Below are 26407 nucleotides of genomic sequence, written 5' to 3'. Positions count from 1 at the left end.
AAGATTTTCCCCCAAACAACCCCCGCCCCCCCCCCCCCAGCAATTAGTCACTAGAAATTAAAAGAAAATGCAGATTTCAGGGGACAGTGTGCTGGCCGGGACAGTAGCTTTGGCGGGTTTTTGAAAGCACTGAGCATCACCTCCTAAAGCCACGCGTGGGCTGTCGGGATTCGGGTTGCAGGCCCTTCATCATGAAATGCAGTGTTTACCCTCCCTTTTGGCATTTTGGCTTTGTCTCCCAGAGTAACCCAGTGCAATGAAGCTCCGGATCCCCCCAGCGCGGCGTGCGTGCCCTCAGCTCTGTGTTTGTGCACGCAGCTGTACCTAAAGGCATCGCGCCGCTTCCACCCACTGTTATTTCCAGCTCAAGCTGAACCACTATTTTTTTTTTTAACGCGATTTAAAAGTGTCTATGATCCTCTTATCCCTATCCCCTTCCAGCCCTTTATTAAACATACTGTTAGTAAATCTCATTATGCCTCCTTTTCCCTAAAGGTGGGAAGGGGAGTGCAGTGGGGATTGTCTCTCAGCAATGTGGTCCATGAGACCGATACAAATTGGGTGTCTCTAAAATCGCTAATGCCCATCAGGAGCTCTTTGTATCTTTTGTCTCTCTGTAACAACAGGATAAACCTGCACGCAGCAGGCTCTTGATGAAGGGAGTATCGTCTTAAAGAAAGCCCTTTTTGGATTTTTTTTAATTCTGAAAAAGCCTTAGCTGCGTAAGAGGCCATGTTGCTGTTTTCCAGACGCTCTTTCTATGAAACCTCTCAGCAGAGAAGGAGCCTGCAGCAGGGAATTGCTGAAGTGGAGCACCCAGAAGCTTTCATCGCATTCCTCAACCGCTGGCTGTTAACACAACTAAAATGCTGCCTGATTGTATTCAAACTCGTAGACCACCTGTCCCAAAGGGCTTCCAAAGCCCTTGCGCTCCATTTCCCTGCCTACGAAGGCGGCAGATAGCACACTTAGTGGTATTACAAAAAGTGAGAGGTTTCTGAATGAATAGAAATGGCCTGACTATTTACCTTTCTTTCCCATTCTGTCATTTTCCCCTGCCGCCTTCACCTATTTATGAAACTCGTGAGTGAACTGGTTCAGTTCCTGATCCTAAAAAGCTGTGTAGGCGTGAGGCATTACAGCACCAGAGGACCCCTTTGTGTAACCCACAGGACGTCTCTGGGTCTCCTAAGGCTTGGCTTTCACCAGGGGGAACGGTGTTGGGCATCCAGACATGGTTTTCTGATTTCACGATGGGAGCGAGCCTCGCTGAATGACCACCGGCTGCTGGAATGATACCTGCACCTCCACTCCCATCACAACGTTCTTTCTCCGCACAACTCACCACGCTCATCACCACGTACCTCGTCAGCCTCCACCTGTCCTCGTACGGCCAAGTTTGATTCCTCTTTGCACCACTACTCTGAGGTGGGTACTCAGTCCTTAATTTTGAAGAACCAAACCAGGAGCCCAACGGCTTTAATAGGCCTTGCTTTCCCCTCCATCATGAACAATTTAATAGCTCGTGCTGCCGCTGGATTTTCCATCAGCACATCCTATTTCAATCTTGCATTTTCTGTATTTTCTGAGCATTTCAAATGATCTCAAGGCAACCGCAGCAAAGCAATAGGCTATGAAAGCAAAGAGGTCCTGGATCTCCTAAGTAGGCCAGATTTATCAGAAGGCCACGCTATTTATTTTAGAAAATGGAAAGGAACTTTCCATTCCCCTCCAAAGGAGCTGCTCCAAACAGAAGAGAGCATGCCAGTCCTCAGCCCTGAGCAGCTGCATGAGAACTAGGTGGGAGCTGGGAGCAAATAGAAACAGCATTTATTAAAGAAGTTATAAGGAAAGGGTGGGGAGGGAGAGGGTAAGAACTTGAGAGGACACAAACAGCAAATTGCCCAAGAACCAGGAGTGAGAAAAGTTCCTTTCAGGCAAGTACCCTCATCTTTCACAAAGTCCCCACTCCCGGGCTACAGGACAAGGAGGTGACAACGCACACCATCTGCACAGGACAAAAGGCTTTGCCCGAGTTCCTGACAAGGTACAGGCAGGGCTGCTCACCCTTATGGCTGCAACCATTTATTTCTAGGGTCACTGCTTCTGAAAGAGATTACTGCTGAGTCAAAGGAGTCCCGGAAAATATTCTGTTCAATTCCTTTTCAAGGCAACTATTGTCAAGTATATGAAGAATGAGCTTAGAAGTAGCAAGGAACAGCAGCAGAAGGGTAAATAAGGAGGGTATATGGATCTACCTGAAAGGCAGTGTCAATAAAAAGTGTGGGTGAATAACTCTTCCCTGTTACTTATTCAGAGACCCCAACCTAAAATTTGCAGCTTAAAATAAAACAGATTATTCTCAACAAGGAGAGGCACATGAAGTTCAACAAAGTTCTGCTAAAGGATGTGAACTTACAGGTACAGTGTCATTTTCAATGATACAACAGCCAGCATGAAAAATAAAAATTTATAAACAGCCCCCAGATGTCGAAAAACCAAACCTCAATAAAATCTTGAATAAGCAGAGGTAGAGGATAAAACAGACCCGGCAGAAAGGTCTTGCTCTTTTCAGAAAGAATTTCTAAAGGCTGACCAAGCACTGCCTTTTAATTTTTAGATACCTGTTAGCTTCCTAAAACCAAGCTGAACATAATATGAAACTCATTTGCTTGAAGAGAAGAGGTAATTGGCAGTACTCAAAGACCTTATAGATGATACTTACCGTATCTTTTTCCCTTCCTAAGACACATGTTCAATAATGATCATTTTTCAAAACCAATTAAAGAAATGCACCTTTTTTTTTTTTTTTTTTTTTAACTGAGCTCTGGTCTGACTCCTTTAAAGCCAAAATTTTACAGTCAGCTTTAACTATACAGTGATAAGCACAAATCTGCTATAAATGACTGATTTTGCTACTGAGCTCCTCACCTGTTCCGGTTCTCAGGGCTCTTGTTTCGACCTGGATGGTGACTCATCGAAATATAACATATTTAAATAAAACAGACACAGAGGCACACTTGGGTTTCAGGGCAGTAAGCAACAAATGGCTGGGAGTTGTTTTGCCTCTGTAAAGAAGAGAACATCTGAGTGATGGATGGTGGCAGTGGATGGGTTACCCAAGGCGATGCTCTCCATTCTGCTTGGGAAGCACCATGAGGCCCCTGGAGAGAAGCTATCGCTGAAATCTGGAGATTCGTGCAGCTTTCACTGTCAGAGGATGTCATTAATGCTGATTGCTGCCCCCATTTCTCTGGCAAAAGCCTGGCATCCTCCGCTACAGCAGTGAGCCAGCCAACACCAACCAGCCTCAAAGGAACAGGAGGGAAAGCAAACATATTGCAAATGCTGTATTATCTCAGGATCACATGGGGTTGGAAGGGACCTCTGGAGATCATCTAGTCCAACCCCCTGCCAAAGCAGGTCCACCCAGAGCAGGTTACACAGGAACTTGTCCAGGTGGGTTTTGAATGTCTCCAGAGAAGGAGACTGCCATCCCCCTGGGCAGCCTCTTCCAGGGCTCTGCCACCCTCAAGGTAAAGAAGTTCCTCCTCATGTTTAGGTGGAACTGCTTATATTCAAGTTTGTGCCCACTTCCTCTTGTCCTGTCACTGGGCACTACTGAAAAAAGTCCAGCCCTGTCCTCTTGACACCCACCCTTGAAGTATTTATAGGCTTTGATCAGATCTCCCCCCTCAGCCTTCTCTTCTCTAGACTAAAAAAACCCAAGTCCCTCAGCCTCTCCTTGTAAGAGAAATGTTCCAGGCCCCTCATCATCTTTGTAGCCCTCTGCTGTACCATCTCATAAGCGTGGATGCCATTTTTAATTTCTACTGATAACTGGATGAATATAAGAGTAAAATTTCACAGCAAGGACATGGAGTAAGACGTTTCCCTGGGAAGTAAGAGAACTACCTCAGAGCAAGGGGTGGTGTAACCTCCATCTGCCCTGTACCAGCAGGCAATAACCACATCCTCCTCTGAACAGAGCACATAGAAATGAACCATGAGAGGACCACAATCCCCAAATCACAGCGCTGCCAGAGGGAATCGCATGCTGCCTACTCCCAGACAGAGACAAACCTAAAAGAACAACCCAGCTACTACCGCAGGCATTTCAGCTCCCTGGTGGCAATCACACTCTCCACACATTTCAGTGGCATGTCTTAAAAGTCAGCTTCTACCCCTGACATTTTGGGGAGCGAGGGAGGTGTGGAGCCAGATGGCGATAGCGCAGCTGGTGTTTAACACCTGAGACACCCACCCGTCCTCCCGACACTCACCTCCTCCCACGAAGCCAGGAGCACTTCCCAAACACTGAAAAGCACAATGGAAGAGATGTCTCCTGTGGGTTGCTTTTAGAAAAAATTCATCCACCAGCCTGGGTGTTATCATCTGCACCTTGGGAGTGTATCGCCACGTGATGATTGGCTTGGCCGGTATTGGCAAGGCTAAAGACTGGATTTAGGTTACCAAAATCAGTGAGGTTTATTTGCTATATTTTTTTGGACAAAATTTTAAACCCAAAATTTACAGTGTGGGTTAGAAAATGCCCAAAACAAAGCTTCCAGAAAAGCAATTTTGCAGGCCAGGAAAAAGCCAGTGTCGGTACTGGCAGTCATGCGCTTCTCTTCCTTGCGGAGAGCCATTATGCAGTGTTTTCTATAATTCTAAATGTTCTTTCTGGCTCACAATGGAAAACAACACTAACATGCATCACAGGGTGTGAGATAAAATGTGCGGCACTATTGTTGCCTTTGATTTGTCTTCCTTTTATATCAGCTCTAAGTAAGAATTACACAAAGACAGAGCTAAGATTTTTCTTCTATACTTTTTCACATTTCATCCTCTGCTTGGTTCATAAATTCTAGGGTCTAACTAGGATGTTACATCAGAGACAGGAATTTACATTTAGATAACATAATGCAAAGAATACTAACAACCATAATCCTCCCTCCCCCCTGAACAGCTCCAGAGTTCTTCCCAGCTGACCTCAGCTTTGTAAAACAGGGATCTGGCTTATTCGCTTTAAGCTGAATGTTTCTTTCTTTCTCCTGTAACCTAATGTTGCAGGGGGGTTTGGTTGGTTTTTCTTGATTTTAGCGAGTCTCGCCCTGTGTTTTGCCCCTGACTTAGGCTCTAGCTGTGGAGATGGCTCCAGTTTGCAGTCTGGGGAAAAGACCCTGAGCTAACTCCAAGAGGAAGTCCACTGCGTTTCTTGTGAGTTACCTAAAAACATAGGTAGCTGTTTAGGTCACCCCCAAGAACAGCTTTCTGACTGCAGGACACATAAAAGAGACAGATTTACTTTTTTCAGGACCCTACACAAAGACTCACTAGTCGTGGGCAAGCATAAAGCCAGCAACGTGCATTACAGCCCCAGTAAATGGCTCTGGAGAAGTCCTCAGTCAGGTTCATCCACTCTAATCACTACCAATGTTGACACTCAGGTCCAGTGATTTACCAGATTCACTGGTAAATGAACTTACCAGATTCACCTAGCTCAGTCTGGGTGGAGGGGGGCAAGTACTAGAGGCTTTTTTGACTCCCAAACAGCTTTACCCCTAACAATACTTCCCCTTCTGTGAGCTCATACCTGCTGTTTGAAGGGGTTCATCCTGCTGTTACCGGTCACTCTGGCAGGAGAGTGAGCAGGAGAAGAAGTGGTCAGAAATTTACTCTAGATTTCACACATATCAGAGACTTATTTGAACCAAAAGAAGGTAAATACAAATAGCAAGTTGGACCAAGGCTAGTTTATGACCAGACCATTACTGTTACACGGGGTAAAAATTGGAGGAACCCATTTGGAAAGCTTAAGTACATTATTTCCTCAACCATCTTGCCCACACTCCAAATTATTGAAGGCTCCTCAAAGCTCTTTTATCTCTCAAAGCACCAAATAGAAAGTGAAGGCCAAAACTATAAACCACATAACACACAGTCTGATGAAAAGTGTTTAAGGAAAAAAAAAGGGGGGGGGGGGGGGGGGGGGGGGGGGGGGGGGGGGGGGGCAAAGCTCGTGGCCATTAAATAACCCTCTTGGCCGTGGGGACGGAGCCAAGCTGGGGTTCCCATGCCCAGCCGGGGCAGCCGGTCCCCGCTGCCCTCTCACCGGTTTAAACAGTGACAGGAGAGACTTTAATCATTAACAATAATCACACTCAAGTTTACAGCGAGTGTTTTTGCCTCAGTGTTAACCCAGAGAGAACTGGAGCTGCAAAGTCCCCTCCAACGCCCGCTCTGGCTCCTCCTGAGGGCTGGGCAGAGTGTTTGTTGGGGTGGGGGGGGCGGCGCAACTTTCAATTTTGTCTCAATATGGTTTTTATCAGAGAATGTGTTTTCAAAAAGACTAGGATTTCTTACTTTAGCACTGGAGACCATATCCCTTCTCTCCATCAAATGCTCTTTTAACACAGAGGTTGTTCTGGATGCCAGCAGACATAGGTCAGTATTTCCAAAAACAGGTGACTAACATTAGGAGCAATTTTAAACGGAGTTTAGATCTGATTTTCAAAAGCTCCAAGTGCCCAGCAGCTCCAGCTGGCTTCAAACAGTCTCCCTTCCTAAGGCGTTCGGGATGTGCTCAGCATTTTTGAAAATCAGGCCACCTATTTGGGATCCTAAACACGGACTAAAAATTCAATGCCAATTCTCAGTGCTCTAGGGATGACACCACCTCTCTAACCCGTGCTTAGAAAGCTCAGTGACATTATAAGTAACAACACGGCTTTTGCCTTCTTTTTCCCACAACAGAATATACAGAACTGCTGAAAAACCCTGTGTCTATCATGAAAACTGGCAGACTCTTGAGTCTAACAAGATAACTGTAATTTTCCTTGAAGCTGTTGAGCAAGTCTAACATCTCCCCAAATCCTTTTAATAATTGACGGCTAAGAAGGGTTCCTTACAATGAGGTGTCCTGAAGGTCAGCCAGGACACAGTGCCCAGTGCTGGGAGAGACTCAGAAATGCCACACGCCATATAAAAGCCCTGGAACCCAGGCTGGCACGGCCCTTCTGTAATGCCATCTCCCTGCTCCGTGGGAGGGTGCCAGGAAACGTAAAGGCTTACACTTGGGATCTTAGCACCAAAGTCAAGACCTCTACCAATTAAGCCAGAAGAGAATAATTGTATTAGCAGTTGACAGCAGCAGGCTTTTGTTCTGCTAAAGGAGGATGACATGCACACATTAAAAGCATTTCCTCAAGCTAAACTCCTTCAGATTGCTGGATCTGGACCACATTTTATGATTTATTCATAATGAAGAGCTTCTTAGCTCATGAACTTGCAGATGCCCAAAGCCTTTTCGCAATACAGCTTTCAACTATTCCGAGCTTTAAAAAAAAATATAAAAAGAAACTGATATAGTGGTTCCACCCTTGGGTCAGCCAGCAGCAACATGTCCCCTCTTTCCCCTTGAGCACCCACAGCTGGAGGACTACACAGAGCTTTTGCCAGTGCATGGCACAAGGGTCAGAATTAGAGGCTACAGATGTGTGCCATGGTCCAGGCCTGCAAGAAATTGCACGCCAGTGCAAGGATTTCCACTGCCCACAGTCTCCACAAATGCCTTGGCATCTGTTACTTTCACAGGAACTACTGAAGCTTTCAAAAGAATGCAAAGATTGCTAATCCCCTGGTGCAAGGGACTTCAGCCTTGACAGACGTTTTCCCAGAGTCACAGATAAAACCCAAGGATTCAGCCATAAAGGATTAGGAGTGGTGTCATCTACAATTAAGTCACTGGCCTTGAACCATGTTTATGTTCAGCCCTGTCAATAGCAAATTTCACAATCTTAAAAGCAAGGTTTATCGAGTTTCTTTAAATATACATGTATCTTGATTTCCTGAGTAGGTTTAAAGGTCTAGGCAGTTCACATTATATTGTTTTATAGCTTCCATTTTTTACTACACTTCAGTGCACTAAAAAGCATCAATCTGACAGTCTGAAGAGACCCAAACAACTTATTTTCACAACTGTGCACAGGATGTTTCTTATGTATGTAAGGAAAGCAAGGAAGTAAAATAAACAACTTGCATGGCTCTTTTCACATAGAATCTATTTTAAATACTACAGACCCTAAGAGAGGAGGGCCTGTTACATAGAAAATATGTGGTCTGTGCCTAGAGAGTTTATAGTTCACAGCAAAGGTAGATAAATATCTTGCCCATTTAGCTACCCTGTTATTCTGATATAAGCACCTAATAGAGTTCCCTAAATGAGATGTGCTCTAAGTTTAAAGTCTGTGGCCTTTGTTATCAGGTGTAGAGATGATCTTGGGGGGGAAGAATAAACCTTGTGCCTTAATGGGTTGTTTCAGTTCACACCCAATATCTGTGACAGTGCTGAGCCCTGACCGAAAAATTTTAACAAGGCTCTTAAGCACAGAGTACCACTGAGCCTCAGCCTGATAAATCCTGCTGAAATTTGGGAGTATTGCGCAGAGCTAACTTGGACTTAAGCACTGTGCAGCACAAACAAGTTCACAAGGAACTCACACAACGGAGCCTAGCCAGCATTTACACAATAGCCAGAGGTTTTAGGAATACCACCCTGCAAAAATGCAACAGCTGAATCACACGAAACCTTACCTAAGCCTCAAACATAGCTCAAGCATGGGGAAGGAGGAGGAGAGGGAAAGTCTCCATGTTATGCCAAGTCGTGTGGCACCTCGCAGAGGTTTTGGTTGCTTTGCTTCCCACCATCAAAGCTTGGGAAGGCGTCTGTCTCAGGCTGGAGACTGGCCGGGCAGCCCCAACACTGCACCAAAGCCACCGCATCCCACAGGCAGCGGGTGGTCCTACTGCACAGGGAACCGACTGGAAAGGCACATGTGGAGCTGATCAAAATATTTCTAACAAAACCTTTTTCCTGAATCAAATTACCTTTTTTTTTTTTTTTTCTCCTTTAAAAGAACAGATATTTTTATGGGAAGTGTCATGTTTTCAGGGAGTTGTACAAATGTAGCCCAAGAAGCCCAAGATTTCCAGAGAAATGTTGCTGGCTCCTGCCAAAACTATGAACTGAAACTATCAGATTTCTGGGTTTTTTTCTTTTAAGTAAAAAAAAAATCTCCAAAATGTAAAAGGGAATTAGTATTTTTTGATTCTGTAAAAAACTTTCATGGAGGTAGGAACAAGAGGGAAGTGCTTCCGACTAGCTAGCAGGAAGCACCAATGAGTGTGTGTATTGGGCATTCATGCAACAAGTACTTCTAGCAAGGCTAAGAGAGCTAATGCTTCAACCAGCAAGGGCTGGAGGAAGCCTGCTGGTCACAGGTGAGATGTGTCTAAGCGAGCAGCAGAACTGCATCAGAAATCCATGAAATGGATGCTCCAGGTAGGCCGATGAGCTAGGGCTAGGGGCTGTGTTGCGTGGCTATGTGACAGTAATGATTAAGGATGCTAGTAACAATACTAATGGTTAAAAAGATCCTGCTTACCCTTCTGCGTGTTCCCTGCCAGCAAAATTCTTCACTTAAGTTTCATTTCCTTGATACAGTAGTAATTCATAACCCAAGAGACAAATTAATAGTGTACCACTTATGATACAATAGAAAGTATAATGAAAATAGACCCAAATTAAAGCTCTCTTAAGTTCAGTTTACCAACTCTTCACTCTCATGGCACATTTGCTATAGCAAGCTTAAGGGTTCAAATTCATTTTATTTCTTCCTCTCCTCAGGTTTACCAACTCTGAATTAATGCAGCTCCTTCCGCTGCCCAAACACAAAAGAACTCTGCAAATAGCTGAAAGAAACGATAAGACCTCCAGGTGACACAGATCAGGTACTGTACACAGAACTAATATCCCCAGAGTGAGCCCATGTAGCAGCATTTTGTGACATCCATCATTAAAGTTCAGTCCTTGGAGTGCTACCATTGTGGCCATGCGCAGCCGGCTCTCCGCTGATAGAACGGAGCTTATAACCAAAGGCCACCCCTCCCGAGGGCAGCACAAAAGTGATTTGAATATCAGGCCTCAGGAAAGGTGGCTTTCTAGCCTTAGATGGTTTTATTTCAGTCTTTCAAGGGGCTGCGAGGGGCCAAGCAGTTTAAGCGTGTGATGGTTTATAGCAACAAAACTGAAGTTTCCGGAAACTAGAAACCGGAGAAATGTGGAAAAAGAGTTTGCTTCTTGCCAAAAGAAAATTCCTGGTGATATATAGTGTTGGATGAAAGGTGAAGTATTTTGTAAAAACACGAATTTACACAAACTTTGTCATGAAGGCCTTGGGGGCTGCTGGGTGGCATCCTCTCTGGTGTCCTTGGCCACCCTGGCTGAGCACAGCCAAGGCTGGACCAGCCCCTTGCCCCTTCCTCCATCTTCCCTACAGACCTATCACCCGGCTCTGAGCTACTCCCCATGTGGGGGGACACAGCCCCAGCAGCTGGGCTGCTCAGCGAGTAACTGGGGAGCCCCTGCTGCTCTGGGCAATGACTCCTCAGCAACTCCCTGCAGCAAGAGGATGAGGGAGACAGGAGCTGTGACGGGTGCCTGGCAATCTGTACCTGCTGCAACTGGTCTCAGAGGCTCAGAGCTCACCCTTCCGTTTCCAAAGCCCACAGAGGGCTTAACTACTTCAAGCTATCACCGGACGGAACAGGGATACACCAAAGCACCTTCAAGTGGTGCCATTTCATTCTGTGTACGCATCCTTTGGGTCCCAGGGTTTCGCCCAGAGACTCTTCCGCCTCCCAGTCAATTAAGAGAAGGTGCAAAATACCAGAGAAATGGCATTTCCTAGCAATTGTGATAACCAAAGCATATAACCAGCTACTTTAAAAACAGACTTTGAAATGCCACTGGCTTGCTTCGTTCTGAGCACATTCCCAGGGAGAATGTCAGGTCGCATAACTCATTTGTTATCTTTACACAGAGGAGCTCCGCTAAGCACCAGCCATCATAAAAATACTAACATTCCTTTTTGTGGAAAACAAATATAAAAGAAAAACGCAGCATCTCTCTTCAAAAAAAGCCGGTTAGCACTTCAAAGATTACCACATGGTCTGTAAATAGCAGTGTCAATACACCGGGGAGCTGCACTCCTCTTTGTTTAACGACAGCCTGAGTTACTCAAATAGAGGTAGCAATGTTACAGGCCTTTGCTGTGACACAAAACTACATCGTGCATTCATTTAGACACACTCTTCGCATTTTATTTCCCTCGATGGCTTAAAAAATACCAGGAATTTCAATAGCATAAGAACAGCATTTCAATCTAGCCACATATAAAGCACAGCTCTCCTCTGGGCGGTGCGTGCCCATCAACACTTACTTTAGAAATACTTTATATACATGAAGGGGTGTGTCAGGGAGAAAACTGCAGTAATTGAGGTCACATCCTCCATGTTGGTGAAGAAACCCCCCTCCCACGTTCGTCCGTCATCCATGGACTGTTCCATGTATTTACAGCTAGTCATTTTAATTATATCTAAATATTTATCTCCAGAGTGGCTAAATTAGTAGGTATTTAATTCTAGTGATACAAACACCTGATGGCTGGGTGCTCTCATTTGCCTGTAAATGCAAAACACAAGACACTGAATTCAATTACGTGGCAAATGTCCACAGGTACCTCTGAGGTATCCGACATCCCACACAAAATCTGTGCTTCACATGCTTAAACAGCTCTCTCTCATGCTTTATTGGGAAGGAAGGAAGAAGGAAAGGACTTGTGTTTTGGTTTTTTAAAAAAAATTTCATTTGCAGTCATACAGCTAAAGCTCAGAGATTAATAATAAGAGTGCGTATGTGACAATGCAGAAACAAATATTGTTCAATGTCAAATACAAAGCAAGATGCAAATTTATTTCTCTGTTAATTAACCAAGCTTTCATCTCAACTGCTCTGATGTGTAACTAAAGCTCACAAGCTAGTTTCAAACAAATGTGGGAATTAAGCAAACAAAAAACCCCATCACTCTAAACCAAAATATTCCAACCCAACAGTCTCCTAGCACTGCTTAGCTCATTATGTTTGCCATTTTTTATTTTGGGGGACTGAAACATCAATTAAAACAGGTCAAAAGCATCAGTACTGTGGCCTGAGGGCAACAGCCCTCCTCTGAATACCACCAGCTACCAGATACTGCCAAACGCTGCCAAGAACCAAGAGGCATCCCTGAATATTCTGAGATAAGAATGGGGAAGGAAGGATGGGCAGAAGGATGGATGGGAGGGCAGACACAAGGAAAGGAGAGAAGAATGAAGAAAGTACTGGTCCCCAACACTAAATAACATCACATTCCCCAGCAGTTATGCCTAGCCCCTAAGGATTTGCTTTCCAAGCTCTTTATTGAAATTGTTCAGGTCCTTAAGTGATCTCCAGGGGGGTGAATCGGGGTGGGTGTGGGGCGTGAAAAGCCTTAAGCTAATTAAGCATGGCTGAGACATGTTTGATGAGATGGGAAAAACACGACGCTTTTGAAAGGGTGAAAAATCTCTGACCATCTGGTGGTGGCATGGCAGAGAGAGAAAAGCAGGACAAAGGGGCAGCTCTTGCAGCGAGGAGGTACAGGACTTCCTCAGTCAGTGGGTCACAGAGACCCTTACTGCTCCCAACGCCTGCGAAAGCCGCGAAACGAGCTTAGGCTGCTCCGCAAAACCAACAGCTCTCAGCAAGAAAAGCACCTGTAAGACAGCGAATCGGAGCAGATTTCCCCAAGATGTGTCCGCTAATTGGAAATGATAGGTAATAGATGGAGGGGGTGGGGGTGGCCCCCGGATTAGACTTTTCCTGGCAACCTCTCTCCTCCCATTGCTGTTCTCCAAGGCCCTGCAGATGGTGCTCTCTTTAAATTAATACCACCCCACTAGCCAGAAAGAAGCTTCTGTTGCACTTGGCAATACAGGTGAACAGCCTGCATTTAGATTTCAAAATGAATGCCCCAGGTGCTTCATCAATATGGCAAAGCAGCTGATGTGCTCCAGCCTCTTCAGGCCTGGTTAAGGCTCATCTGTGTTTTCCCGTCTCTACGACCGGCTGGAGAAAATCACAGCATTCAGAGGGCAAACTTCGCACACCGGAGCAAAATCGGAGCTGTCTTTGCTCTAAATGACTTTGTCAGCCATGAGCTGCAAACGTGCCAGGGCGATTCAAAGGAGGAGCCCCCCCCTCACCTTCTCCTCTCAGATGAGCTGGATACAGCTACAGCTGACTACAGGTGCAGGCTAGCGAAGAGCAAGCTGGTTTCCACACCAGAAGCTGTGACCAAGCCCCTGCCAAAAAGCCCTGCCATGCTAACTCTCGCTTCGGGATGCGAATCCGTGCAGCTGATTTCCTTCCCTCCCACACACAGATTCTTCTCCAATTATTTCAGCTGTGTGCTGTGATCCAGTCAGACTCGCAAGCTGCGCGAGAACAGGCTATATCCATCCTTGGATGGGAGACCTCATTAAAAGAAGGAAGCGGTACCGGCGATCCAAGGCACTGCACTGGGCTGGTGTCTCTAGGAACAAATATAAAACCCAGGCCTTGACTACCTGTGGCCATTAAATATCCCATAGTGATAAGCACAAATGGCATTAATCCTTTTATTCGGCCAAATCTCAATGTGAATGTCTCTCTGCTAGGCTCCCTTCGAAGGTTCATTTGGAAAGAGTTCCCGTGTCTTAAACTATCACATTTTTAATTCAGTACTGTTAAACATTGGCTGCATGTAATGCCAGAGGGAACAGTTTCACAAGCAGACTCTGTGATCTCTGTATATATCAGTTTCTAAGATAACTCGGGTTCCTTTAGATAGGTTCCGGATACATATGTATTTCTTATCATCTGCTTTTCACGCTCACACACTTCAAGAGCCAACTGGGTCTGCAAGCAGAACTGCATGCAGAAAATTTGTTCCCCTCCACGTCCTATGCAATGCTGGAAGCAGTCAATATTAGAAATATTGTTTAAGAACCTTTTCCTTTTCTTTTTCAAGCAAACTTGCCCATGTTGCAGGGCTGGGAGATTCAAAATCAAGCTAAAAAAGCATCTGAATTTTTAGACACTTACCTGAAAAACAGCTCTGCTCCAGCTGGCCCTTGATGCTATGGGAGGCTGCGGTACCACCACGTGGTTATTGATTCAACCAGTGTGGACCATGCAGTCCAAGACTCAGGTTTAGGCAGGTTGAGTAGATTTATGATGAGACAAGCATTTTAAAAAAATGACAAATGTATAAAGTGACCGCAATAGCTGTACTCACTACACACTGGACAGTTACTGCTTTGGAAGACAGAGAGATAAGATCAACAAAACCACAGAGGACGCCAGTTTTGCTGCTCCAAGACCAGCATGGGAGCTGTTAGCTACACTCATATAAGAGGAACTGTAAAACATCTGCTGTCCTAAGGAGGAGGGCCCAGAAAAACGGGAGCATAACTCTGGTCTCTTTTGGAGATCCGGCTTTGCGGACCAACACAACCACCAGAAACACCAAAGGATATCCAGGTGTGCTGGTAGGGACCATGCCAAGGCCCTGTGAACATGCAAGGTGATATGTCAAGAGCCAGGGCCAGTGACTGAACTGAGACCTGACTGTAGCAGCCACATGGGCCCAAATCCAAGTGAGGGAGAGGGAATGTGTCAGTGCTCACCATTGCCCTCATACCCTGCTGACTAGAGCACGTTGGAAATAAATCCCAGTTCGAGTCTCTTTCCATGCTGGAATGGGTCTAATCCTCATGTCCTAGAGATCCCTGCAAGGCAGTTGGGAGGGAAAGCCTCTTCCATTCTTCCCGCTCGGGTTGGGCCATCACCAACAAAACTGCGGGACCTGTGGAGTCCTTTCAACACTCAGGAATAAGCAACACAAAAGGCAGTGGAGCTGCTGCACACTCGGAAGAGCAAGTCCTGCTCAGTTTTCCATCCTTTCCAGACCACGTGGGTCCTAGGCTGACAGAGGCACCATGCTCGGGTACCAGCACCCCAGAGAGGGGGAGATGTAAGACACGGCGCTGCTGACTACCTCCCTGTTCAGTCTGTGAGCTCTTCTGCTAACCTTCCCTGTTGCCTGGACAGCTGGAAGAATCAGCCAATTTAATTTCCTTGAATCGAGCTGCTGGAGTTTGGTACTGATTTTTCAGCACAGTGACATCTTATTTTGAAGCACCTGAGGTATCTCCATTTGTGCTCATTTGATGCTTTTGTGCTACATTTCAGGCTGACAGATCATACAAACACATCCAGCGAATGCGTTTTAACTGATGAAACACCTTGTAACCATGATAGCATTTGGCCACAAATTGGGAATCTCGATTTTTTCCAGCCACTGAGCCAGTGACTTTGCCACCCTGACCCCCTAACTACATCCCATTGTTAGCTGTAACCAGGGGGCAATGGAGAAAAGATTATTGACTTTTTCTTCTTAGAATCCAGAACACAGTTTAACTGATTTTTCTATCCAGGTAAGAATGGTATATCCTGTAAGTGACTGCTTATTTCCTCCACAGAGAAAATGCTGAACGTGTAAACATGCTGTCTTTCAAGGGCTGTCAAGTAATGTAGGTATTGAGTGGTTTTTGACAGGATGCTGTAAATGGAATAAAGGCATTTTTGGCCTCTGCTGTAGCTATGATTACTGGCAGAGCTATGCCCTTCACACTAGTGATTGGGGAACAAACAAACAAATAAACAAACAAACTGGGCTGCACATCCACAAAGGGGAATAATGAGACAAAGGGCTTCCATATCCCAGCATTTCAGGGTGAAGACCCTGCACCAGCGAAACAATAACAAAGAGCGTTTTGTGGTTGAAATTTGCCGCCTGCAGAAAGCTATGGATTTTAAAAATCAGGACTGAAGGCACAAGTAAATTCTGAACCTGATCGAAAATTCCTTGATAAACATTTGAGCAAAGAACAGTGTTAATCACCTACAGAACAATTATACAAAAAGCATGCCAGCAAGTATATGCTGTTCTGTACTCTTCATATTTCTCTTGGATCTCTCAACCAAAACCAGGTGGTTTTGCAGTTGGCTATAGACTGTCTATAGTTGCAACTCAAAGTGCATCATCCAGAGCACCTGCTTTTCTGGACCAGTTTAACTGCACCTATGAACACAGGAGCGCTCCAGGAAAGGACCTCCAAAGCTCATGCAAGACCCCAAAAAGGAGATGCTGAACTATTTGCTAAATAACAGGAAGTCCCAAAGAGCTGCACTCCCGCACCACTGTGCTGAGATACCGCTATGGCACCATTCAGCTACAGGAGCAGTCGCAGAGATGTAGGAGGCGGTATGAAGGGCTGGCTTCCTCCCTGGCAGAGAATTCACGGTGACCAGAGACAGGGTCAGCTTGGGCTGTTGGGCTAACACCCCGGAGCAGGTATACCAGTGGTGACCTCACATGCTCATCTGGAGGTGAAATGTGACGAAAGCCGACCAAGCGGAGGAAAACCGTTCCAGATGGCAAGATCTGCTCAAGAGAACACTCATCTGTCAACTGCATTAGGAAAAGGTGAGGGGACAGAAAACTTGCTGCCAAAAAATTATGACTAACAGGCAAAAAAAAAGGAAGAGGAGATCTAGAGGTATGAGGAAAGGGTAATGCTTCAACGATCTCAATGAGATCGGGTGGGAATTTTCCTGCTCAGGGTCTGCAGTAGTGAGAAGCAGATCTAATCTCAGTCAGGGTCATGCCCTATCAAGGCAACCTCCACTTTACAAGTTGTGGACACATCTTCCCCCTCCCTGTGTAATAGTCCCTCCTTGTACAGCCCTGGCCTTCCTCCTCAAGCACCTGGAGCAAGGGCACCTGTGAAGCCGTGGTGTACCCCCTCAGCAGAGCCAACACCGTGGGGATGGACAGAGCAGAGCTCAATCAAAAAGCGTGCCTCCTGACCCACCTGATAGGATGCAGAGTGGGTAAATGCCACCCTTCTCACGTGAGGAGAAGGTTAACTACTCACCCACACCATTGGGCACCTCTACAGCAATAAAGCTACTGACAGCAAAGCGACCATGTTGTTTCTCTGCTCCCCTGAAAGAACAAGTGAGGGAATCCTCTGATCCTAGGTCATACGCTGCTTGCTTTGAATTCCTTGCTGTTCTGTACTTGAAATAAAAGACAGTTCTTCCAAAACATGCCCTTCCCGCTCCCACTGCTTGTGGGTTTTTCCACACTTGGTTATGACTGTGATCCTCTCACACTATTTCATGAAAATCCCTGGCTAAGTGCAGTTTCTCTCCCTGCTGCTTTAAGTGTGTGGCCGTTAGCATTTTATGAAATAGCTATAAAATAGTGCAACAACCCGGGCAGTGTGGTACATCCATACATAACCTAAACAAGAGGGAGCACAGAGTTTCCAGTTCCCAGAGCCAGCTCAGTTGGATCCATGCATATTCCATCACAAACAGACTTTATTAAAGGAGGAAGGGTTCCAAAATTAATCAGTGCATAACAAAATGAAGCCTCCTTTTGTAGCAGACAGGGCATGGGAACATAAAATTTGTCCAGGAGGGATCAAATTCTTTGCTGGTGTAGCTCCCTGCACTCCGCTGCCCTGCTGCACCGGTTCTAATTTAAGGCCGAAGTTCTTACTGTGGCAAAGGGGAGTTAACCCACTGTTCAGACAGACGCCTCTGTAGCTGTGTAGCATATTTAAAAATGGTGCCATTTCCCTGGAGGTGCTAAAGCTAATTTCCAGATATACTGTTAACTATGATGCCATCTGTAACAGTGCAGTCCTTGGCCAGCGAGCCCTACTTTTTCAATATGTTACAGGAAAAAGTTTCTAAGATGTCAGTGTGTCTCCCATATTCCTTTCACTTATTCCTTGGGTGCTATTTGAGATGATTTCAGAGATATGTGTTTTGTTTGCTTAAGGCGCCACAACCTCTCCAGAGATCTGAGCTCAAACCAAAGCCCAGTAGACTTGGACACCACTGGATGAAATACGGATTCTATTATCTTTCCAGTTTTCACATGTTAAAAGGGCATTATCAGTATCTTAAAGCTCTTTAAGCCTTGTACCTCACAAGTACAAAACACGTAACATCATGCAATACTATTATAAACATATGAGGACTCAGAATGACTTCATAGCATCTGCTTTTCAGTGGGATTTCATGACTTTATATTTTTTGGCATTCCTACCATGGAAAATAAAAATGAAAATGGCACTTCAAAATATCCCCTTAAAAATATCCAGTTTCTCCTTCAGCTTCTCAGGGGATATTTTTTTTTTCTTATTATTATTTCTTTTTATTTTCTGGATATGGAAAAGAGTTCCAAAAATTATTTTACTTGATTTATTGCTGAGCGTGTTTCAATTCAGCACTGTAACATGAGTTAATTAAACTAAACAAAGGCCGCATTGTCAACACTTTCAGCAAGAACAAAGACATGATATTTTAAAATGAAATAAAAATTGCCAATTCATAATAGTATTTCCATTCTGCTTACTGAAAACGAAATGAAGAAAGCAATCAAATACACACAATAAACCTTAAACACTATCATTGTTAAAGTACTGCTTTTTTTTTGTTTCTTTTTTTTCTTTTCTTTTGGCTTTGTCTTGTACCCTACCATCAAGCCTGATAACATGAAGTGATTGTGACAGCAGGCAAAATGTTTAAACTGTAAAATTCCTTACATTTTCTACTTTTTAAGCACACACACACAAATGTATCGTTTATCATTGAAATATGAATGAAAAATAATTAAAACTTAAAATTGATCTTGCATCATCTATTCTTTACATACATTCAGGCTACAATCTGATAGATGGGGAGTAATGAAAAGAATCAGATTCCTTCTGTGGGAGAAGAAAAAAGTATTACTTTTTTCCCCCCAGGAGATTGAAATCAATATCTGGAGCTGACTGCTGACAGTATAATAACCACCTCATCCTGCCGGGGCCCAGCGCTGCTCAGCGGGGCCGGGGCAGCCCCTTTAGGGAAGGTCTGCAAGGGGTCTGCAACCCATGTGCCACCTCTCTCAGAGCTGAGGAGGAACAGCATTTCGGGCAGCGTGTGCTGCCTGACGCGGTACGGCTTCTGCACCAGCCTGTGCTTAGAGAACGAATGAACCCCATCACCTTCATGGTCCTGATGGTGCACACCACTGGTGATGGCAACCTGCAAGGGGACATGGACCAGCAGAACTGTCCCCCCGAAGCAATGATGCCTCCTAATAATCTTGCTGATCCTTCGCCATCAGTGAAGCAATTGCTGATGGCAACTACCCTCTGCTGATATAAGAGCCTGGAGACCTCCCAGTTCAGAACCAACAAAGCTACCACAGCTATAACCAAAGACACTGGGACCAAAAGACCCATTTGTCTCTTCTGCAAGCTGCGACATCCAAGTGGAGCAGAGAACATGCTCACACAGAGCCCCTCGCAGGCAGGTCAGCCTCACTCATCTTCAGCTTTTAACAAAGCTACCCCAATTCCGTACCTATAACTACGTTCAGAAAATTCAACATATTGTTTGCAAACTTGGAAACAAATGCCACCTCTCCTTCCAAAAGTAATCTTTTGCTAGGGTAAAAGGTATCTTCTCCCTGCCTCCAGCTGTGGCCATTGCTGTGTCCACAAGGCATAGAAATTACCTGGATTTACTTTTCTGTCACAGCTATGATGCCTTCAGAAGAGCAAAGTGCTTTGCTCCAGGAGATACAGGCCAAACAGCACTTGAGCCACCACAGCAGGCTGGCAAGCAGAATCGTGTCACAAAAGCTCCTCATCGGGCTGATACTGCAACTGCAAAGTTCACCAGACTTTCACGAACTCCTCCAGAAAATAAAGGCATGTAAAGTGAAGTTTCTTACAACCTAAAGTTATCCCCTGGTTAAAGGGATTTTTTTTTTGGCTTTCCAGTGATAATCTCATCAGTGTGTGCCTCCAACTACTTCCAGATACTTGCTTTGCAACAGCCCACCTCCCTGCATAGCTCAGAGTTTCAGACATTTGAGTTCAAACAGCCATTTCCCATTTTCTAGTTCCACAGCACTTCCAGCATTTCTGCTAAAGGTCCAAAGGTGCACCTTTTTTTTTTTTCTTTGCCAAATATCAATACCTGTCAGAAGCAGATTTTTAAAATCTATTTCATATTTAGGGCCAGAGTACTCTGTAATAGCCCCAAAAATGTCACCTGATCCATTCAATATGGATCCAAAGACAAACACACTGTATCTGATTCAGGATATTTATTCCTTTCTTCTTTGGGCAACTGAATAAAAGGAGTTAGAGCCTTTATATTAGGTCTTCAGAAGCCACAACACTCCAAAATATCTTTGTATTCTTTTCTTTCCAAATAAAAAGGAACTATCTTTTTAAGGATATATAAGGAAGATTTTTAAACTGTCTTTTTTTTTTTCCAAAATGTCTCATCCATTTCCACTTGAAGCTGAAAAGAAGTTTGGTTAAGAAATAAAAGGTAGTTACAATTGCCATGACTCAAGAATAAAGATGTCAGATTTGTCTGAAAAGATCTTTCTCAAGAAGTACTTCGTTTCTCTATCGCCACAATGTCATATCAAAGAAAGTCATTATTTTGACATTATTTATGACTGTACCAATGCATGTAAAATCCTATAAATGCCTGAGACTGAAATTATAAAAAATTGAGAGCTCTTTTCCTCCAAGTTTTGGAATATTTCTCTCCAAGACTATGCCATAAAATTATCTCTCTTGCTAAGATACAGATGGGTAAATGACCTGAAAATCCAGCTTGTTAAGTGAAGAATGGATGAAATGATGGCTACAGAGTTATATAGCTACTCATGTAACAAAGACTGTTAAGGAAAACCAGGCTTGGCTAGAACAGAAATTAGGCAGAATTCAAATTTACAGTAAACAGGCATTGACCAGAAGATCACCAAAGGAAATAAGATAATACTGCAAATTATTTAAACTGCAAAACCTCCCCCAGCCTGTTCCCAAACCTGCCTTAACATTGCATGGTTCCTACAGAAAAAAGGATGGTTAATACAGTCCTAAACACAGCCTTCAGACAGGCCTAGATGCAACTGCAGAGAAGTGCTAATTGTAAGGGCTGTGTCCTGCTCTTAAGCTAAATCCCTGGACACTTCAATACCCTTTTTATAGGCGTTAATTATGGCATTTTGCTTCTTGATTGTGCTTCAGGAATAACCTGCTTCTGCATTTCTGGACTTGTCCAGTGGAAAATAAACGTGCCCTTTGCCCAGGGAGGATCCTGCCCAACCACTCTAAATTTGTTTCTTGGGTGGAGAAACATGCCAGGTCGAGCTCAAATCATGTTCCAAACAGCACAATAATATCAAACAGACAAAATATCTTAGCCCAGATACAGAGAAGAGCCAACAGAGAACTAATGGCTACTTCTGTTCATATTCCAGTGCTCCCACAGAAACTCTCCAGAACTCCAAAGAGTTAAGCAGCTTCCAGAGATGATCAATGAGGGAAATCATCACATCTAATGTCTTTACAAAGGAAGATAGAAAGAGGTGGGAAATAGGAAGACAAAGGGGAAAGCAGGCTCAGAGGAGAAAATGGCTACATATTCACACAAATAAACAGGAGTTTTATTTCCATGTGCTGCAAATTGTGTTGTGGAAAAAAACTGTCCTGATTAAAACTACACCTACATGCTTAACACATGGTCGTTACAACACGACAGGACTACTTCCAAGTGTACATATAAAGGGAGTGCTGACTGATCTATTAAACACGTGTACACTTACCTAGTCAGCAAATAGGTCAGTGATCACCACTTACTCTGCTTTTTAATAAAGGGATTTGAGAATATTCCCTATCTTAAAAGAAACACAGATTTTTGTTATTCTTTTGTGAACTAGAATGAGTGCATTATAGTAGCTGGAAAAAAATATAAAAAGCATCTTAGTTTGTTCTTTTTCTTTAGTTTCTCCCTAGTAATATATAACTTCAAGTTATGGTAGGAAAAAAGGGGAATAAATTGGCACATGCTATATTTTATTACTGATTTTAGAAAAAGCACCAGCAGGTTTTTATGAAACACACACAGTGCCTTACATTGTTAAATTCTTCAGGGTAATCTGGCTTGTTTCTTACTGCTGGCAATGGGAAACAGTAGTGAGATTGCCAAGACTTTGATTCTTCATTCCTCTGGGCTCCCAGTGCCTCCCAGAACCTCGAAAGCGCCAGGATCCACGACTCCTTGGTAACAGGCACTTAGGCGTGACCCTGGAGCTGCAAAGCCAAATGAACTATACAGAAAGGACCCCGCAAGCCCTAAAATCCCCCAAAACGCATAGATGAGCTGGTAATAGAACTCGCACAATTAGATCAGAAGCTTACCTACGGATTGTCTGAAGTTTGTGAAAACTGAGACACACCTCAAAACCAGCAACAGTCATTTTTCCATGAAAAATGAGATCACTGAAAAAATTCCTAGCACGCTTCAAAGCCACAATCAGTAACTAAGGCAGAAATCTAGCTTTAGGTTGGAAAGAGGACTTTGATCTTTGTTGGTCATTTAGTAGCTTCCACAGCTGGGGACAGCACAGGTCACAGATGACTCCCATTAATCTAATGGCTCCCAGTAAGAGAGAGAGGGAGGAAAGAGGCAGCTTCGTGCTACCCTTTGCTCCAGGATGAGCTTGGTAACACAAAAAAAGTATCAGACACAGAGCAGAAAAACCAGGTAGTTTGCAGTATAGTAGTTGCTGTGTTTGGCAATGTAATAGCTCTAGTACAGGTCAAAATCACTTCAGATCTTTGCATTTCAATTTAATGGGACTAGCAGTCCCATGTTAGCTTTTTTTTTTTCACATGTTATTAGACAAATATATGTAATTTCATTGTGTGTCAAATGTACTGCGGATGCTGCTGGAAAACTATTTAACTGAATTAGTTTATGAGGTAGCACTCAGGCTACATGAAATAATGTTACGTATTAAAACTAAGCTGGGTAATCTTATTCCATTAAGAGGAGTCTCTCTTTGCGGAATATATCTTATTTTATCAGCCTGAACTTCAGCTGATTTTATTTTTTTACCTCTCTTTGTCCAGATCCACCTTGTTTGTGGTGAACTTTCCAAACTCACATGGCAGAGTATGTGCCCACCAATACTGGAAGCATCTAGCAAAATGAGCATTGAGGATGCTCTACATGTTCTTATACCCATAAGAATGAAAATAAGCAAGGGAAAGCCTTAATTTCCTTCCCTTCTCAAAACCCTGAAAAAGCACTCATTTCTTTTCCCTGACCCAAAGACAAGTATGTTCGGAAGACGCAGCTAAACAGAATATCTATGCAGTTATCTAAGTGCTGTTATCCTGCATGTAGATTCAACACATCACCTCCTCTTATCGTGGAACTGACCAAAAGCTCACTAAAATCAATGAGAATCCTTCTATGAACTTCAATGAGCTTTGGATCAGAGGAATCCTGCACAGGAGCACAGCTGAGCCCCCAGGCAGGAACACGTTCCAAAGTGTTTGGAAAGGACCTTTTGCTTACCAGCATTTGAACCTTTTAAATCAGGGGCAGGAAAAGGAAAAGTTCCAAGAACAACCCTTTTCTGACATTACCTTCTTTTTCTTAATGTTACATATTTTAATAGTAGGTAGAACAGATGGTGAAATACAATCTCTCCGCTGAGAACTAAATGACAGCGACTAGCTGTAGGGGACACTAAAGTATGAAAGAGAAGGAAATGTACAAATAATGAAAGTACATTTTGTCCAACTTGCTTTTGATGAGGCATAAAATAAAACGTAAATAATTTCTATTAGGAGGAAATTAACATAACTACTTTGGTATTTGCAGTCAGAATGAGCTTGTATTATATAACCTGGATTTGGAACTGAGGTAGCACAATACCATTTACCTGGGTTTGAAGTAAAGATTATATCAATACAATTTTCACCATCAGTAATAAAGCACAAAACTGATACCATTAATATGACTGATAATAAAGAGATTTGATTAGTCTCAACTTCGATAGGCAATTAAAAAAAAGAAGAAAGGAAATGTTGTTTAGCTGTATGTGAACAAAGAGGCTCTATTAACCTGGGTTTCCAGTGAAGAAAAGTGTCAATATTACTAACACAGGTTTGCAATTAAGTTGGTGTCAATGTGGCTGGGAAAAGGAGTTCATAATTAGGACAACACAGTTAGTATTGACCTGAATTTTCAATAAAAATCATGTCTGCATTTTAATTTGGAACTGTAAAATTCATCCGTGTGTTCTACAAATGACCATATAATTATTAACTTGTAGTTACTTTAAAATTAGACAATTATTTACATAACATGTTATTTTTTACATAACCACATGCCCGCTACAATGCAGGTTTCCCGGAAGTGTCCAACACTTAAAATTAAACTTCTACATTTCTTTGCAAAAGAATTACAAAGGCTTTAAATACTTTGCTCCAGGAAGACTCCGTGTTCCAGCTCCAAATATTGGTTTCTTTATTAGAATTACTAGTTTTACTTAATTACTAGTTAAATCTCTATTAATGACCTTACAAATAATTATCATACCCATTTATTGTAAATATTCTCAATGCTTCTAGTGAAAGTGATCAAGAGGGTACTTAAATGGAAATAAATTGGTTGTTTAATCAGCCTTATGCATTTTAATGCAGAAAAGCAACAACGAGAAGAGTGTTTATTTTAAAGTCACTTTAGAACCCAAGTGTGCACTTTTTTGCTCTTATTTTTCTATGTAAATCCAAGTCCAATATATCAAAATAACACTCAAGTATAGGCAAAAAAAAGATTTTTCTTAGGGGGAAAAAAGACCCCAAAAACCACTTTTATGTTCTCTTTCCATGTTTCCTCACAATAGAAAAGAAGAACATGAGCCCAGCAGCATTCTTTAGCTCAATCTTTTCTATAAGTAACCTTACCTCCTTCTTCTTCTTCTTTTCTTCCTTCTTTTTCCTCTGCACCATGAATCAAAGGTATCTCAACTTCTGTTATGTCTTCTTGCTTCAACAATGGCTCTGAATAAATTTGATAAAAAGAAGATGAACAGTAAGGCTTTTCAGAACAGACATAAAGGGATCAACATACACTAGAGATTACCATTAAAAACACCGGCAGGGGAAAAGGATCCTTTCCCCCAAGAGTAGAGATTCAAAAGCTGTCTCAGGGAAATCCAAGGGGCTGTAGTTGAGAGCAAGGCCTTGATCCTCCAAGATGCTGAGCTTTCTGGGATTTCACACATCTGCCTAGCTCCAAGCATGGGCCTTCACTGGGATTCACCACAAGCCCAGAGACACACGTACTCAATTTTGCTGGGCTGGGGACAGAGCACTCAGTGCTCCCAACAGACAAGGCTGAAGTGCTTGTCATCAGGAATAAGAAATGCAACGTTCGCTTCTTTCTCTAACAGCTGCAGTCATTAAAAAGCCAGAATCCATAGATACTCCTCTGCTCAGGGCTGAATTTATAGTTAGTATAAGGAGATCTGGCTCCACAGATTTAGCTCAGTAGGTATGGAGAAGGAAAGGGAACTTAAACACTACTGATAACATCCCAGCAGTAACTAGTGGTTTTGCCTGTTAATCTCGCTCGTTGGTTTCAAGGCGCTTGCAGTACCTTCTATTTCCACGCAGGAGCTTTGGGAGTCTGCCCCAGTTTTCATCTCCTCCTCTGCAGAAACATCCTGTTTTCCTGTTAACACAACAAATTGAAAAAGACATCAGCGTGATGGCTGTGTGCAGGCAACGGCAAGTTCATCAGAACAGGACACAAACCCAAAATACAGCATGATACTTTTCAGACAAGTACAGATTTTTTTTTCTGTAAAACAAACAACGTTGGACTTATTTTATATATGAAAATACCACTTAACCAACTCTAAGCATTAAGATATTAAATGGCTGCTTAAATCTGACCCTGCGTCACTTCTTTCCCCCTCCCCTTCTGTTGTAGCTCAGCCTTGACACACTATTTCTCATAGGAGCTGTTGCAAAACGCTCGCACTTGCCAGTCAGCGTAGCAGAAGGCACAGAATCAGCCCACAGGCTTTTAGAGCAACAACAAAAAAGAAGGACAACAACAACAACGCTATGCACCCGGGATCAATATGGTTAAACCCAATGTATTTGCAGATGCCTGTCTTTTCCAGCAACACCAGAGATTACCGCACCACAACTGGTTGGCACACAACCTCTACCAGCCCACAGCATTTCCTTAAGGTGGCAGAGATCAAGCTGAAACCCACTGGATGCCGAAACTGGAAGAACTAAGGTTCCCAAATGGTTCGTTATCTCCACCTTAAAGAATTTCGACACAAAACTTTACCTTCGGCTTGATCTTGTTCATACCCCACAAGACGCACCGGGTCACTCTCCTGTGCGCCTTTGGAGTCTTTCGGGGAATCTGAGGAAACAGCAAACAAACAAACCAACCAACCCTGCAGCGATTTTTCATGCTGGAAAAGGCTGGTAGTTTCTTCAGACACAGGGAGCCCGTAGGTGCTGGCTTCAT

At 43.6% G+C, this 26407-nt stretch overlaps 1 protein-coding gene across 5 annotated transcripts in view; it reads right to left on the bottom strand.

Moving 5' to 3' along the window:
- MACROD2 (MACRO domain containing 2) overlaps window positions 1-26407 on the bottom strand; it is an 897605-nt gene that overhangs the window by 17205 nt on the left and 853993 nt on the right. For 4 of the 5 annotated variants that reach the window (XM_014966420.1, XM_014966421.1, XM_014966422.1 and 1 more), the window contains exons 14-16: window positions 26222-26299; window positions 25514-25588; window positions 24820-24915 (exon numbers count right to left, since the gene is read on the bottom strand). In XM_014966420.1, the coding sequence (XP_014821906.1) occupies window positions 24820-24915; window positions 25514-25588; window positions 26222-26299 (249 nt within the window). The remainder of the gene's footprint in view (window positions 1-24819; window positions 24916-25513; window positions 25589-26221; window positions 26300-26407) is intronic. The other variant, XM_014966424.1, reaches the window with a different exon arrangement.

The sequence above is a fragment of the Calidris pugnax genome, unplaced genomic scaffold (assembly GCF_001431845.1).
Source record: "Calidris pugnax isolate Ruff unplaced genomic scaffold, ASM143184v1 scaffold31, whole genome shotgun sequence".
NCBI lineage: Eukaryota > Metazoa > Chordata > Aves > Charadriiformes > Scolopacidae > Calidris > Calidris pugnax.
Note: the sequence above shows the minus strand (reverse complement) of the source record. Positions and strands in the feature narration are given on the sequence as shown.